The 14,529-nt window shown below is 43.0% G+C and overlaps 7 protein-coding genes across 7 annotated transcripts; 4 read left to right on the forward strand and 3 right to left on the reverse strand.

Moving 5' to 3' along the window:
- Positions 1 to 392: 392 nt before the first annotated feature.
- On the forward strand, positions 393 to 1,379 carry VCUG_01629 (uncharacterized protein; the record flags this gene model as incomplete). Its single annotated transcript, XM_008076455.1, has 1 exon — positions 393 to 1,379. The coding sequence occupies one exon, from the start codon at positions 393 to 395 to the stop codon at positions 1,377 to 1,379; it is 987 nt and encodes a 328-aa protein (XP_008074646.1).
- A 560-nt stretch (positions 1,380 to 1,939) lies between these two features.
- VCUG_01630 (uncharacterized protein) lies at positions 1,940 to 4,238 on the forward strand (the record flags this gene model as incomplete). The annotated part of the gene is made up of 1 exon (XM_008076456.1): positions 1,940 to 4,238. The coding sequence occupies one exon, from the start codon at positions 1,940 to 1,942 to the stop codon at positions 4,154 to 4,156; it is 2,217 nt and encodes a 738-aa protein (XP_008074647.1). The 3' UTR covers positions 4,157 to 4,238.
- Positions 4,239 to 4,384: 146 nt separating this feature from the next.
- VCUG_01631 (uncharacterized protein) lies at positions 4,385 to 5,442 on the reverse strand (the record flags this gene model as incomplete). The annotated part of the gene is made up of 1 exon (XM_008076457.1): positions 4,385 to 5,442. The coding sequence occupies one exon, from the start codon at positions 5,440 to 5,442 to the stop codon at positions 4,642 to 4,644; it is 801 nt and encodes a 266-aa protein (XP_008074648.1). The 3' UTR covers positions 4,385 to 4,641.
- A 272-nt stretch (positions 5,443 to 5,714) lies between these two features.
- Positions 5,715 to 6,912, forward strand: VCUG_01632 (uncharacterized protein). Its single transcript, XM_008076458.1, has one exon. The coding sequence runs from the start codon at positions 6,051 to 6,053 to the stop codon at positions 6,822 to 6,824; it is 774 nt and encodes a 257-aa protein (XP_008074649.1). The 5' UTR covers positions 5,715 to 6,050; the 3' UTR covers positions 6,825 to 6,912.
- Positions 6,913 to 7,313: 401 nt separating this feature from the next.
- Positions 7,314 to 8,743, forward strand: VCUG_01633 (uncharacterized protein; the record flags this gene model as incomplete). The annotated part of the gene is made up of 1 exon (XM_008076459.1): positions 7,314 to 8,743. One exon carries the CDS (start codon positions 7,314 to 7,316, stop codon positions 8,685 to 8,687), a length of 1,374 nt encoding a protein of 457 aa, XP_008074650.1. The 3' UTR covers positions 8,688 to 8,743.
- A 778-nt stretch (positions 8,744 to 9,521) lies between these two features.
- VCUG_01634 (glutamine-tRNA ligase) lies at positions 9,522 to 11,511 on the reverse strand (the record flags this gene model as incomplete). Its single annotated transcript, XM_008076460.1, has 1 exon — positions 9,522 to 11,511. The coding sequence occupies one exon, from the start codon at positions 11,509 to 11,511 to the stop codon at positions 9,541 to 9,543; it is 1,971 nt and encodes a 656-aa protein (XP_008074651.1). The 3' UTR covers positions 9,522 to 9,540.
- Positions 11,512 to 12,967: 1,456 nt separating this feature from the next.
- On the reverse strand, positions 12,968 to 13,991 carry VCUG_01635 (cation diffusion facilitator family transporter; the record flags this gene model as incomplete). Its single annotated transcript, XM_008076461.1, has 1 exon — positions 12,968 to 13,991. One exon carries the CDS (start codon positions 13,989 to 13,991, stop codon positions 13,053 to 13,055), a length of 939 nt encoding a protein of 312 aa, XP_008074652.1. The 3' UTR covers positions 12,968 to 13,052.
- Between the last annotated feature and the right edge of the window lie 538 nt (positions 13,992 to 14,529).

Below are 14,529 nucleotides of genomic sequence, written 5' to 3' on the forward strand. Positions count from 1 at the left end.
TTCACGATTCGTATCTTTTCATTTGCCACAATTTGTCTGGTTGTTGCAAAGTAAATTATTTTAAAAAATTTTAGCTTTTTCTGTATCAGGAAAAAATTCCCTATGCCATGTTTTTACGCTTATAAACATTTTACTCAAAAAGCTTTATTTGAAGGTTAACGTAATCTCACACTTCATTTCTATATTTTCATAATTTTCAATATTTTGCAGTATACCCAATCCAATGCGTTCATTATTTCACATTTTATCTCTCTTTGTACGTTATTAAATTCTAATTTTAACGGAAATGTGCATCATAGGGAATAATCCATTCTGATTTTATCTGCAATTTACGCTTTTAGTCACATCTCCCTGTAAAAATTATATTTAATTCGTGAACGAAACACCACTCCATGCGTATTTTACACCTAACAGCTTTCACATTTCTCATATTTCGGCAGACACATGTGGACATGGATAGTAGTTCAGCTCAAACACCAATTTCTGATGAAGGTTTTGTGGATGAACTTTTATCACACCTGCAACAATTGCATGGTGATCTGGACCTAACGGATTTTCAAGAATTTGATGCGTATGTAGAGGGTGTAGATGATGAATATCTGAGCGCTAGCGACATGAACTACGTAACAACACATGAATGGCCAGCATGTACCGTTGCTGAAATACGAAGGAAGATTCATACAAATTTAAAGGCAAGCGTAATGACCATGTGCGATAAATTTGGCTCTCTACTCATCGAATACGAAACGGATAGCAGTGCCGAGATGGAAATATTGATAACAAGGTATTTACTGGATTTTTTCCTGGCAATCAATGAAAAACTGGGAAATGACAGGTTCAAAAACACGCATAACTGGTTCGTAAAGTGTTTCTGTGATTTCCTACTGCTATTTAAAAGAGACATAGAACCTTTGCTTTCAAAGTACGGCATACTACACCCTGTTGAACAAGAAGACCAGTTTGATAAAGATTGGATGTTACTTATACAGATGTGCGAGATAGCCCTTGATCTTGTTCGGGAAAACTATGATCATTTCCAGCAGTCTCAGTTAAATTTGCGAATACTCGTACGAATTGTGAACTATTTTGAGGAGATCTGCATGTACATCACAACTAAGTATCTTTGGATCGATGAAATCACAGAGTGTCTTTGTATAGATCAAATGATGCACGAGTTAACCGCTAAATTGCTGTTCTTCACTAATGCCATGGTTCTGATCATGGACACTAATTTTAAAGCCGTACCGATGGAAAAAATTTGTAAATGCGGTTTTTATCACAGAGAAGGAGCTGTTTTCAAGAGAAAAGACCAGGAAACAACGTGTTGCACCATGTGTTTGGTTCTATCTATCACTGAATCGTATTCTCTTGATAGATAGGCCTTGTAACGGGTTATTAAAAATATTTTTTGGAGCTCATGTTCTGTTTTTGTGGACAATACTGTCATGTTATGTAAACATGACCAAATTCCTGAAATATTTTATACAATCAGCCCCTGATCACGGAATATAAGGCAATTTCCAAACACGAGCAGGGGCGCATCGAAGTATGGTGGTCCCTTAATTGCTGTGTCAGCGGTACAGTCTATAACCGTGGAAGGCATTTCTGTTTCAATCTGTGCTTAGATATTTCAAGGGTTGCGCTATGAGAAGTTGTGCAGACCGGCTAAGTCCCAATTTCAAATTTATTTTTTATTTTTCTGATTCTATTTCTTTCATCAATGTTCCCATAAGAATTTGATGCTTCACCCTATCCCACACGGTTCTAAGTCAAAAGCGGACAAGGCACCAGGCTCACAAGTTAAAACTAAAAAATATTCCTTTTTAAGGAATAAGTAGCAAACAAAAGAAAAGCATGACACACCAACCAATTTAACATTTGCATACTTTAGGAACGAAATAAATTAAAAGTATTTATTGAGTAATAATTTACCCATCCCATGAAACAGGTGATTCAGTGCAAACGAAAGAAATTTGGACTGGTGGTCGAGGAGAAGCTGCTAAGCGTAAACGAGCGTATAAAACAATTCAACAAGCTCGAAACGGAGAAAAATGATCCAAAGGTGTACTTGGAGAGAAGACGGTCTGTGTTGGGCAGGTACGTGGTGTACGAGCCCGACAATAACGCAGGAAAGGTGCTCGATGACGAGTGTGGGTGCTCGTTCTGCCTGAAGGATCTTTACTACCACTTCTGCAAGAACTTTAACAAGCACTACGACAACTGCCAGAACATCGGCAGCATCATGTTCTGCGAGTGTTACCTGATCAAATTGAAAAAGCAGCACAAGCTGGAGCAGCGTATAATCGAGAAGGTTATTGAAGAGTCTGAAGCACCGGTCAAAAGGGAAACGATCGAAATTGAGAGCAACGAGCAGGATCAGTACATCAGTGACGTGATAAAGAATGATGTGAGCACGGACGGCTTTGAAAACACAAAGAATGTGGATTTCAGGGTTCTGGAAGAAAAGTTGACCAGACAGACGCAAAACAACGAGTACGAGCGGTTTATGCGGCTGAGGGTGGCACAGGACTGCCGTAATAGCTGTTGTGTGGAGTGCGATGCGCTTCGAGCGGATCTTGGCCATGAGAACTCTCAGATTTGCGATAAGTGTTTGGAGCCCATCGTGAGGAGCGGTGAAAAAAGCCTTTGTTTTTGTGATGGGACGTTTGTTAAGCACAACAAATCGGCGAATGAGAGTATGAAGAGCTTTTTGGATGATTTAAAGGTGAAGCTGAAAATTAGGAGTGCACAGAAGCACAAGGAGAATGTGGAGATGGAAAATGTTGCGTTGTTTAAAGACCGGGATAGCGATTTTATCGAAGATAGGAGGATAGACGATGTGCTGGACGGAAAGGGCGAAGAATTGGTCGAGAATGATGGATTGGTTGATATGGACAGGTGTGAGAAACCTGATGAGGGATTGGTTGATACGGACAGGTGTGAGAAACCTGATGAGGAGTTAGCCGAAGCAAACGGTGAGGAGCACAGTAGGAGTGAAAAATCGGAAAAGGACGAGTGCGCAGAGTTTGATGAGGAGCACGGTAAGAATGAAAAATCAGAAAAGAATGCGTGTGGAACGGGTGATGGAATGTCCGAATCAGCTAAAGATTTGAGTAAAGTCGTGAATGACGAGGATGATGCACAGGATGAGCTGAGCGAATCGACGGCAAGCAAAGTAAAAGTGGATGGTATCGATGTCGAGCCATTGAAGAACACTGAAAACGAGAGAAATATGAATGAGAAAGGCGAAGAAGATGAGGCTGAGAGATCTGCTCACGTAGATTCATCGGTACACGCATCGGTAATAAGCGTGTGCTCCGCGAAGAACTGTGTGGGCCGCAGCTCAGCATACGTAAACTACTACGATCTAAACTACGAGGAGCAGTACTGGCTCGCTGTGTACTGCGTGCGTAAGATCGTGAAGATACTACCGGCCAAGAAGCGAAGAGTTTTAAACAACCTCCGGAAAATTGAAATATTTTTGCTGGGCGAGAAATTCAGCTATTTCTCAAAAGAGAAAGTCAATCCATTTATATTTGAGGTGTTGTCGTACTTTAGGGCACACGGTGTGCTCGTGCAGGGCCTGTTCAGGTTACCTGGCAAGCTCTCCATATACAACAAGATGCTGCATAACCTGAGAGAAGGCAAAAAAATAATTTTGGAAGAGTACAACATCAGAGACGTTGCGTCGTTTTTCAAGGCTTATATCAGGGAAGACCTGAATGGCATCATCGTGCCGTCCATCATAGAAACGATCTACGAGTGCTTTACTTCTGATTCCTACAAAATCAAGGACGAGGTTTCGCAGTATCTGCCGTTCGTTTTTCTGGGCGACAGGAGGGAGTTACTTATGCAGATATTGAGCCTGTACAAGCTGCTTGCTGCGAACAAGGACACTACAAATATGAACATCACTAATCTTGCGATATGCTCGGCACCCTCGTTTTTTCCCAAACAGGTTATCACGGACTATCAGGTGGTTGTAAAGCAGATTCAGGTGATAGAAAATCTTTTCGGCCTGGACTACAAGCACGTCCCCATCAAATTTATTCAAAGAAGCAAGGAGTTCTCAAGGGAGGTAGAGATTACCGAGTCGGACGAGTATGACTACGGTTTCTCCGTGCTCAGCGCACAGGAAACGGAAATATCGTCGTAAAGGATCTGTGACGGGCATAGCCATGTTTAAAAGGAATAGAGCGTTAAGCAGAGAAGTCATAATTAAAATAAGATGAGGTGTAAATCGAAGTTGTCTATGTTTCTAGACCGGCATAATCGCTGCTGAGAAGAACGTTTCAATGCACGGCCGATCATTTTCAACACCTTAGGTGGGAATTCTAGCTTCCCATGCCGTTTTTAAATCACAATTCTAAAATAGTAAATTTACCTACTGCTCCAGCCGCACTTCGCATCGCATTTATTTCGATTGGTCACGCACAAAGATTTCATTGCATACGTGAACACGTACGATAATCCGCCGAGGGTGGTAATCACGGACACGTGTACGCTCATCACTCAGCTTTTTAAGAAGCGCATGAATTATCACTGGGATGGCATATGTTTCTTCTACGTGGTTGCCGTTGCGCATCGCATACCGTGCACAGGTGCCGACCCTCTACCCGTCAATTACCTAAATCACACCCTTTAATTAACGATATCCTCAACCTCAGTCTCCTTGAAATTGCCATTCTCATCAGGCACAAATGCTTTAAAATTATTCTTCCCATATCCAACGGTAAGACAGAACCCCGTCTTGCTGAAACACAGCTCATAGCACTCCTCACCAATATCTATTCGCTGCTTCTTGTAGCCGTCCTTCTCCTTCGTGTAGATAATCACGCTCTTGTCGTCAGAACAGCTTGCGAAGCAGAACACCCCAAATTTGTTGGATGGACACACAGCAACATCATTCACCCTGTTCTCGTGGTCTGCACACGTCTCAAGCAGTTGATTATTGCCGTACAAATTCACCCTAAAGTCAATTCCTCCGCTCACCAGGTACTCGTCGTTACACGAGAGACACGTAACGCCGTACTCGTTCGAACTCATCTCGGTCGCACCGTACTCGGTGTCGGTCACCTTGTACGCCCTTATCTTGCCGTCTGCACAACCACAGAACACAGTAGCGTCCTTGTTGAACTGCCCCGCCAACGACGTAATGGCGCCCTCAAATACCTTGATGCGCTGTTTAAGCACGTGTTTCTTGCTATCCATGACCCACAGGAGCAAATTGCCTGTGAAATCTGCGGATGCTATCATGTCTGTGCCACCAATGAAAATTGCCTTCGTCACCTCTGACTGGTGACCACCCAATTCGTACAAGAACCGCAAATTGTTGCTCTCCAATGCAAAAACACGCAGTTTCTTGTCCATGCTACCCGTCAGTGCCAGGTCCTCTGTGCTGTTGATCGACACGCTGTTGATTGGATCGGTGTGCACTTCCATGGGTACGAAATTTCAAAATATTTTAAATCGGCCTTTGCAGGCAGTACGCGTCACTTAGGAGCATCGCAGCGGTAAAAAAACGTAATTTCGTTGGGAAAAGAACATCTCGTGATATTTTGATGGTGCTGATCCTGAAACGAACAGCAACGTGAACAAATTCATCGCTGATCATTGATGGTATTTCCGGAACGGTGAATGTTATGCTTTCTTGTGCCACTGGAGGAGAGCAACCCTAGAAAATTACAATATTTGTGTTTCACCCCTATCGCTCTAGAAAGGTTGCTCGTGCGGTCGTATCCAACCCGAAGAACTAGCAGGCGAATGAATGCTGAACCTATCAGATAGCGCTGCAGACCGCTGCTCCTATATTTTATCATTTCCCGTTCTAAAACGATTTTTAATCATGTATTGCTCATGGCATGTATTCCATCACACCCCCTGTTTTACGATCAATTCAGCGCACCGATGCTTATTGTACGAGTTATGCGGTCCATCCTTCCCTTTGATTGATTCACCTCCGGTCCTGGTTGCATCATTTTGTTTGAAACGCCGTTGTTACAGGCCGTCTTTAATTAAACCGCGTCTTTTCATTTAATCATACCCATTCAATGAATCCGAGAAAGTTGACGATTGCCACCGATAAACGCAGAAAAACGGCCGAAGACGAGACAGAGGACGATAGCACGATACGCAGCTTGTTCGACTTCAGCAAGAACGGCTCAATAAACGTGAACGCTGAGAAAATCGTGCTTTTCATAAAGCGGTGCTTTGATGTGCACAACAAGGAGCAGCTGTTCAAAAATTTTAAGGAGTTTATAAGCGATGAGAACAACAAGTACGAATTTTTGAGCCTTTTTTACCACTCATTCGAGTCCTCCGATTCGGAGGTAAGCGATAACACGGAAAGCGAGAACGCGCAGCTGAGATACTTCGCAGACACGAGGGTCTGTTATGGCTGTGGCGAGACCGGGCACGTGGAAAGCAAGTGTCCGAAGAGAACGCAACAGATCTGCATACTGTGCGGGTACACCGATCATCCTCGCTTCAACTGTCCGCAGATCGTGTGCACGAAGTGTGGGCTGTGCGGGCACAGGTACAGGGAGTGCAAGGAGAACGTGGACAGGAGGAAGCGGTACATAATATGCACGAGGTGTCCGAACAAGCACACTATTCCGGATTGTCCGTTGACGTGGCGCAGGTACAAGTTTGATAGATTGAGCAAGAACAGTGTCAGAATGAGCTGCTGCAACTGCCTGAAAAATGACCATTTTGTGGATGACTGTGATCTTAGACGGTCCAAGACGAGCATATTTACCGGATACTACGAGCAAATGGTCTATCACAGGCGATGGAACCGTGATTACAGGGATGAGAGATCGTAGGATACGACAAATGCTCGGTTAAGTGCAGGGTGCTGTTCATGAAGCGAATAAATGAAATTAGTCAAAACCATGTTTCGTGTTTTGTTCGGTCTATTTGTTTACCACAGAACACTTTGATCGGTCTGCATGTCAAGCCGGTCTGGCTGGACATGCATGTTTTTCATTTTGTGTTCCGTGCTGAGATTCATTCTTCAGATTTTCTGCGGCTCGCCATACACAAATTGTTATTCTCTGCGAATAGCAATGTCCGATACACCTAACGTGCGCTATGGTCGTTTAAGGCAGCACGTTAAATGAGCCATATTCATCTCATTGTGATTACAGCGCCTCTTTACCAGAACAATGATGCGTGATGATCATCCATCACAATGAACTGTAGATTGCTGACAGTTATCAGCGCACACTTTAGGTGCGTAATTGATTGAGAATACGGTAGTTTTTGTTTTAGAGAATTACCTTGCGGTACCATTTGCTTTTCTACACGATACGATGCGAACGGCTGTTTATGATGGAAAAGCGATTCAAAGCGCAATATTAGATGTGGAAGGTAACGAAGAATCTTATGCGCTGCCATACATCATGTTAAAGGAAAACTACGAATCGGCAAGAAATACGGAGCAAAATCTGCTAACCCCGATTATTTCTTGGCAGACAACGTGTTGGTGGTATATGGCGAAGAAGATCAAGAAAGATTCGTTTTATTTAAATGATCACGCACAAAAGGACGTGGAAAATGCTAAGTTGGGCTGTGAGACAGTTGGAAAGAGCGGTGGTGTGTGTCAACCAGGAAGGAGTGATGCGAACTACACGGCTGTAAAGACACAAGAATGGCAAAATGGAGATGCAATAGGCGATTCGCACGTAGAAGATCTAAATATTGTGGTCAAAGGGGATGTGAGCAACATGCTTTTGGATAAATGCGGTGGTGTTAAGACGGTTGAGTTGTACAGGGCGGATTGCAGGCAAAACTTGGAACTTTCCCCCGTTTCACCAAGTCGCAGTCCGTCTAAACGACAGAAAAATGTGAAACTGAACAGAAAACGCAGAAAACATCTTCTTCTACAGTCAAAGTTGGAGGAGCTGAAGCTTATCGTGGACAATCCTGCAACCGTGCACATAGAGGACGTGAGTGCGCGCAACCCCATTCTTCTCAACAAATATAAGAACATACGGAATGCAGTGCCTGTTCCGCCGCACTGGAAAGCAAAGAAAACAACTTTTTATACACATGAGAAGTACGAACCACCGTTTGTGAACGACGGAGCGCTCAGAATGAGAGCGGCATTCTACGAGCACACAGAAAAAATGACTGAAAAACAAAGGGAAAGCGAAAAAAAATACCCGAAGATGACGGATGAGTTTTTGCTACCGCATGAAACGATGAAGAATATGCTTAAGTCTGCATACGTCAGCTCACGGCTACTGCGAGCCGGCATACTTTACGATTTGCACGAAGGTATGAAAATACCTAGAAGCGACAACCTCTTAGAAAATATAAGCACGGAGTTGAGAAAGGCGTATGGCATGAAGAAGCATTCGCCGCCCCCTTGGCTGCACAACATGCAACGTATTGGTCCGCCGCCAGATACCGCTTACAAGATTCCCGGTGTGAACTGCGAAATTCCAAAGAACAGCAAGTACGGATATGATGAGGATGGCTGGGGAAAGTTGCCCACGGATATGAATGGCAAACAGAAGTATGTGTATGATGCTGATAGCCCATTCAGCGATGTGTACTTCTCGGACAAATTAACGGATCACGATGAAAGGAACGAGACAGGATGCGAAATCAAGGTAGGTAATGAATTGCGCGAAGATGTCAAGAGGAGGAAGATAGATAACAGCCATGATGCGCATATTTAGTGTTTAGAGACATGCTATGTGAGCAATTAAATGTCATTAAAAAAGATATAGCACCGTGTTTAGAGTTTAATTTCTGTAAATTGAGTTATATGCGGTAATTTTTGCTTACACATGATCAAGTCACGTTGATGATAGCTTTTATCAGCATTTTACCATTTTTGAGCTCAGAACTGCACAAATAGGTCATTTCCAAAACACTAGCGATACATAGCAAATATTTTCGTCCTTTCATTGCAAAAGAATACAAAGCGAAATGAACTATGTGTTATTGTGCGTAGAACACACCTTAACGGTGATAAGTAGGTTAAAACATACGTACACATTTTACATACGTGCAAAGATAGACATGTAAAATATAGAGCTGCTCACCACATCCTCATAAAAATATTTGGGTCTGTAGCTCAGTTGTGAGATAATATAGAACATTTTACAGGCCAAAGGTACCGAAAAGGAGCTGATGTATAACAGGAGAACAATCTTTTCAGTTCCTCTGAATGTTATTGACCTTGTTAAAGAAATCAAATTAGGTATTTTGAAGGCGTAAATGCTGGAAAGATCAATCTATGGATTCACAGGCTTTAATGATCAGGCAACAGATGAATATTTGAAAAAAAATATGCGATGGTGATAAATTGGTTACCAGCATTGCTAATAGACTAGAATTGCATCACAGCACCATCATAGATTGTTAACAATTCTATGCAGGAGAATAATTTGTACAAAAAGCCGTGCAGAATGCACGATATGTGTAATATGTGGCTAAAAACGGTAAAACAGTTTAAACCATAAATACAACACGATTATTACTTGACATGTACCAGCCAATGATCGAAATATCGATGATACATCCGTTTTATTTCTTCATTCCCACTGTCTTGTTGAACATCATGAACCCATTCTCGTCCTCGTCTCGACAATACCACCCTTTCCTAAAGAATTGCACTACATCGCCAACCTTGACATCCATGATTCTCGACTCACACAGACCGTCAACGATCAGCATGCTATCAGGATCGACATCCTCCAAAAAGTCTTTTTCTTCAGGATTGAACGATTTGAAGAGATGGGACAGCTCACGCACCTTAATCTTGACATTCTGTAGATCCTTTTGAAGCCAATGTATGCGGCTCTTGAACGTTTTATCCGTCTGTCTCACTTTCAGCAGTCCATTATCGATATTGATCAGTTCAACGGCACATTTATTGACGAGACCGACCGGCTGGCCGTACGTGAGCCTCAAAAAGCCCTCCGTGTTTTCCTGTCTAAAATCATCGCCGTCAATCAAAATGACTCCTTGACCTTCAATTTCCATTTCCGTTGGATCGTAGATCACGTTTACGATCTGCCGGTCCTTCAGAAAATCGCGCACAATGTTCTCAAAGAGCCGCACATCCACGATGCTATCGTTGAACGTGATCCCTATCTTTTCAACAAACGCATTAATCGCCTGTGGCGGCACACCGCGCCGTCTCAGTCCGCGTAGCGTAAATAGGCGCGGGTCGTCCCAACCAATAACAATTTTCTTGTGGATGAGAGCATTCAGCTTGCGCTTGGACAGCACCGTATTTGAAATGTTCAGCCTTGAAAACTCCCATTGTACAGGCTTATACACCCGCAGATTATCAAGCAGCCAGTAGTACGACGCTCTTCTGCTGAAGAACTCACGCGAGCAGAAACTGTGTGTGATGTCCTCAAGTGAGTCGTTGATGCAGTGCGTGTAATCATACGACGGGTACACGTGGTACTTCTTATCAGCCTTGAGATGGTCCTTTTCTATTATTCTGTATGCTATGAGATCGTGCATCAGCATATTTTTACTCTCCATGTCCATTTTAAGGCGTAAAATGGCGGTGCCCTCCTTCCATTTGCCACAAATCATCTCCTCAAAGAGCGCGGTGTTCACTTCTGGGCTTCTGTCCCTGTAGGGGCTCTGAACCTGTGCTTTGATCTCCTCCGTCGACAAGTGACATACGTAGGCACTTCCATTCTTAATCATCTGTTTCGCAAAATTGATGAGTTCATCAAAATAGTCGCTTGCACTGGTTATTTTCCACGGCACATACCCCAACCACCGTACATCATCCAGAATGCTCTCGTAGTACTCAGCCATTTCATTTGCTGGATTTGTATCGTCATATCGCAGGATGCATCTGTTTCCGAAGTTAAAGTCCAAGTACATCGCCTTTGCATGGCCAATGTGCAGGTAGCCATTAGGTTCTGGCGGAAATCTGGTGATAATCTCTCCATTCGTTCTCTTCAGATGCTCTTGCAGTATCTCTTCCGATATCTGCGGGTTCTCCCCGGCCTTGTGCAAGTACCTCAGCTTCCCCTCGTTTAAGATCCCCTTCCTTTCGATCTTTTTACTCTTCACGTTGAGACCCTTCAGAACAGCAATAACTCTCTTCGGGTCGTAGAACACCATTTCATCGTCTTTGCTCACATGGCTCATCAATTCTTTCAAATTATCGAATTGTTCAGCGGCCTCCTTCAACTTGTGGTCGTCAAACGATACGCTTCTCACATAATCCGCCAAGGCACCCTTTTTCTCTCCGCATTTTCTTCTTTGGGCCAGTTCAATGCACTTGTTCAGCATGTTCTCGTTGATAACGATCTTTTCCTCGATCAAATCCACAATCTCCGATACGTAGCAATCCTCTAGGTCTGTTATAGACAGGCACATATTGTAGTAAATGTTTTTGTCGATAACAGCGTACCTCGATATTCTCCTCAGGTTTTCCACAGCATACTCTTTTTTTCTCAGTTGATCCTTCAAACTCTCTGAAATCTTCAGGCTTTCCATGAATTCGTTCACATCCTGCGTCATCGAGAGGGACGAGTTTTAAAATTTTTATTAATTTAAGAAATGTGCAAAGTTATAGCAGCGTGAACGGGCAGGACCGTCATTTATCCGTGTGACGAGTATTTTACTGCTGTTTATATTTTACTTCATATTTTAATTAAAAACTCCTTTGATGTATAAATTTGTCCAAGGCAGGAGAAATTGGGCAAATGAAAGTAGCATCCACTTTTTCACATACCAAAAATCTACGGTTGCACTGCTTTGAACATCACGGACAAGCGCGTTTAACCATCGTTTGCTTGGGTGATTGGTTCGGCAGTGTTGCACAATGCGAATAGATGAACACGTAGCGAAACACCAGGTAAAGTAATGTATGGCAGATATGGACCGGTTGATTAAATAGCAATTTAAAGAATGGTGTGGTGCAATTAATGTTCCATAGGCGTGATAGACGGGTCTTATGCCGCGACTGAACTGTTTTTCCGCGTAAAAGAGGAGTATGCTTGTCGTTGCCGATGAAACTCCCATCCACCTGTCTGCTTGATGATTAATTCTTGTGCCGTGCGCAGCAGCACCCCAACCAGCAATTTACAATGAATTACTTCCTTAATTTGTGCGAACGGAAACGTTCTGATCTCTTGATGGTATTCTGCATGAGCTGCAGCACTTGATGAGGCATCAAATCTAAGATTATTACGTTGTAGATTTGTGGGATTAAAAATTGTAGTAGGTCAATTTAAGATGTTGCCAGGTATATTTTTGGCAAAAATTCTTTTCTCTAACACACGGCACCAAAAACTTGCGATTCCTTTGGTTGGTGGTAATCGCAAAAAATGTTTTGCATTCCAGAACAATAAACGCCACTATTACCGATGAATGGGCCTTAATTACGGACAATTCGTAATTAACGTATGACAAACCGCGTTGGTAACAGGGTTGGTATCTAAGGTAGTTTTTATTTAGTGTTAACATGAGGAAGTAGCGGTTTTAACACGGGTGATTTGTTGCTGTTCGCACTGAAATGTTGATGAGTTATTGTGGCGTGGTTTGGCTGCTGCGATGTGCGAAGATGTGATGAGGGAGCGTAATTGGTTGTTAATTTGATCGAAGTTTTGACTTCTATTCGCAAGAAACGATACAAGAACGTGTTATACACCCAGTACACAGCAGGAATTGCACTTGCCCTCAGAACGACGTGATATAACATGCTCGGCGTGTAAATTTAATAGTTTACGCAGCAAAAACGCTGTTGGTATGAGGAGGTGAACACACGTACTTTAAACAAATAAAGGAAGCAAACGATAGTAAACAACGGAATAGAAACGATGATGACGTGCGTAGTGGCGAAAAAACAATCAAGAAAGGATGGTGCCTGTGATCTTTCTCCCGTGGTGAAAAAATAAAGAAAAGCGTGACGAACGGGTGAATGCTTGAGCACGTATTTTAAAAACATTTTAATTCATATTATCATTTATAAATACCGCCATGGAGCACAGTGGTGCGCGACAAGACAGCATATGCATGCAAGTCCTCAGTTTCTTCCTCGCGCAAACCCAGCTTTCGTCCTATACAATCACATCGTACTTGGCCCTCATGTTCTTAGTCTCAATCTGCACCGCTAAATAACTAAATCTATACTTTTCGTTCAATATGTCCTTGATCTTCATCAAAATCATCTCATACTCGAAAGTGAGAATGTTGTCGCAGAGCAGAACTGCCATGCATGCGTGTTTGTTCACACCTACAGACCATACCTTCAGGTCAAGTATCTCCAGCACCTTGTCCAATTCTAGCAAATCGTTGTGAACGTTCTTTACCGGAATTTTCCTGGGTGCCGATTCAACAAGGATGCTGAGGGCCTCGCCAACAACAAGCAACGTTGAGACAAGAACGATAAATGCAAACACAAAAGTACACGCAATATCGAAGAACACTATCTTCGGAAAGAAAAACGTAAGTGCGCTGGCCAGGAGCACGCCACAGGACTGTATTAGGTCACCAATGATGTGCACGTAGGTGGCCTTCATGTTTAAATTGGTTGACACGTGCTTTTCGTTGTGTCCGTGGCGAAGTGAATGCAGACAGAAAAGATTAACGACAAAACCAACCGTGGCCACGAGCATAAAACTTTTCTCGTTGATCTTCTGGGGATATAAAAATCTCTTGACCGATTCCTGGATTAAATATGCTGTAGCTGCCCATATGAACAGGATCGAAACCAAGGCACCAATCACTTCATATCGATGGTATCCGAACGTCATCCTACAGTTTGTTTTCTTTTTTGTCCAGCTCAGCGCGATAAGACTCACCATAAAGCCCAGAATGTCCACGAGCAGGTGCACAGAATCGGCCAACAATGACAAACTGTTGCTGTGCCAGTGACCCCACAGTTCGAGAAGCATGAAAACCGTTATTATGGACATCACCTTAAATATCTTAGATATGTCGGTGTCGGTGCTTGGATTTCCCTTGTCCGTGCTCATTAAACCGGCGCCAGTTTTCATACGGTCCTCTCCAGTGCCACATTTAAAGAAGAGCAATCTGAGACAGTGTTTCAAAAGCAAACAGATCACTCCATCATCAATTTAAGTTATGCTGGATGGTTCAGACATACTATCTGGTGTGATAGCGTAAATGAATGGCACAAGAATGCATGACCCCTGGGCCAAGAGCCAGCAAAGCATTTTTGTTGAGAATGTCCCGGGCCAGAACACTTTCAGAAGAACGCGTAGAAACGAGCAAAGAAGATCCTCACACCGATGGAGTACGCCAGCAAAAGGTGTATTTAATTTGTTCGTGCGTGAGGTGGTAAAAAAACAGACTTTCTAAAAAGATGAGTTTAAGGAATGGGGCTGTAAATCGTTAGCGAACGGCCTTGGACAGAAAAGTTTTGGTGTTGAGAATGATCGGTTATCTTTCGAGAGTAGGATAGTTTTACGTGTGTAATTTGTGGCTAACTATAAAAATATGCACCTTGCTGTGCAAAGGAGATCTCTCTCACCGCCATTGCTAGAGTTACACATACCTGGTCATTTCATCCTT

This window comes from Vavraia culicis (assembly GCF_000192795.1).
Source record: "Vavraia culicis subsp. floridensis unplaced genomic scaffold supercont1.27, whole genome shotgun sequence".
In the NCBI taxonomy this organism is placed as follows: Eukaryota; Fungi; Microsporidia; family Pleistophoridae; genus Vavraia; species Vavraia culicis.

Excerpts from the sequence above, each read along its gene's own strand:
- VCUG_01632 (XM_008076458.1), top strand. The coding sequence starts at position 6,051 with ATGAATCCGAGAAAGTTGACGATTGCCACCGATAAACGCAGAAAAACG.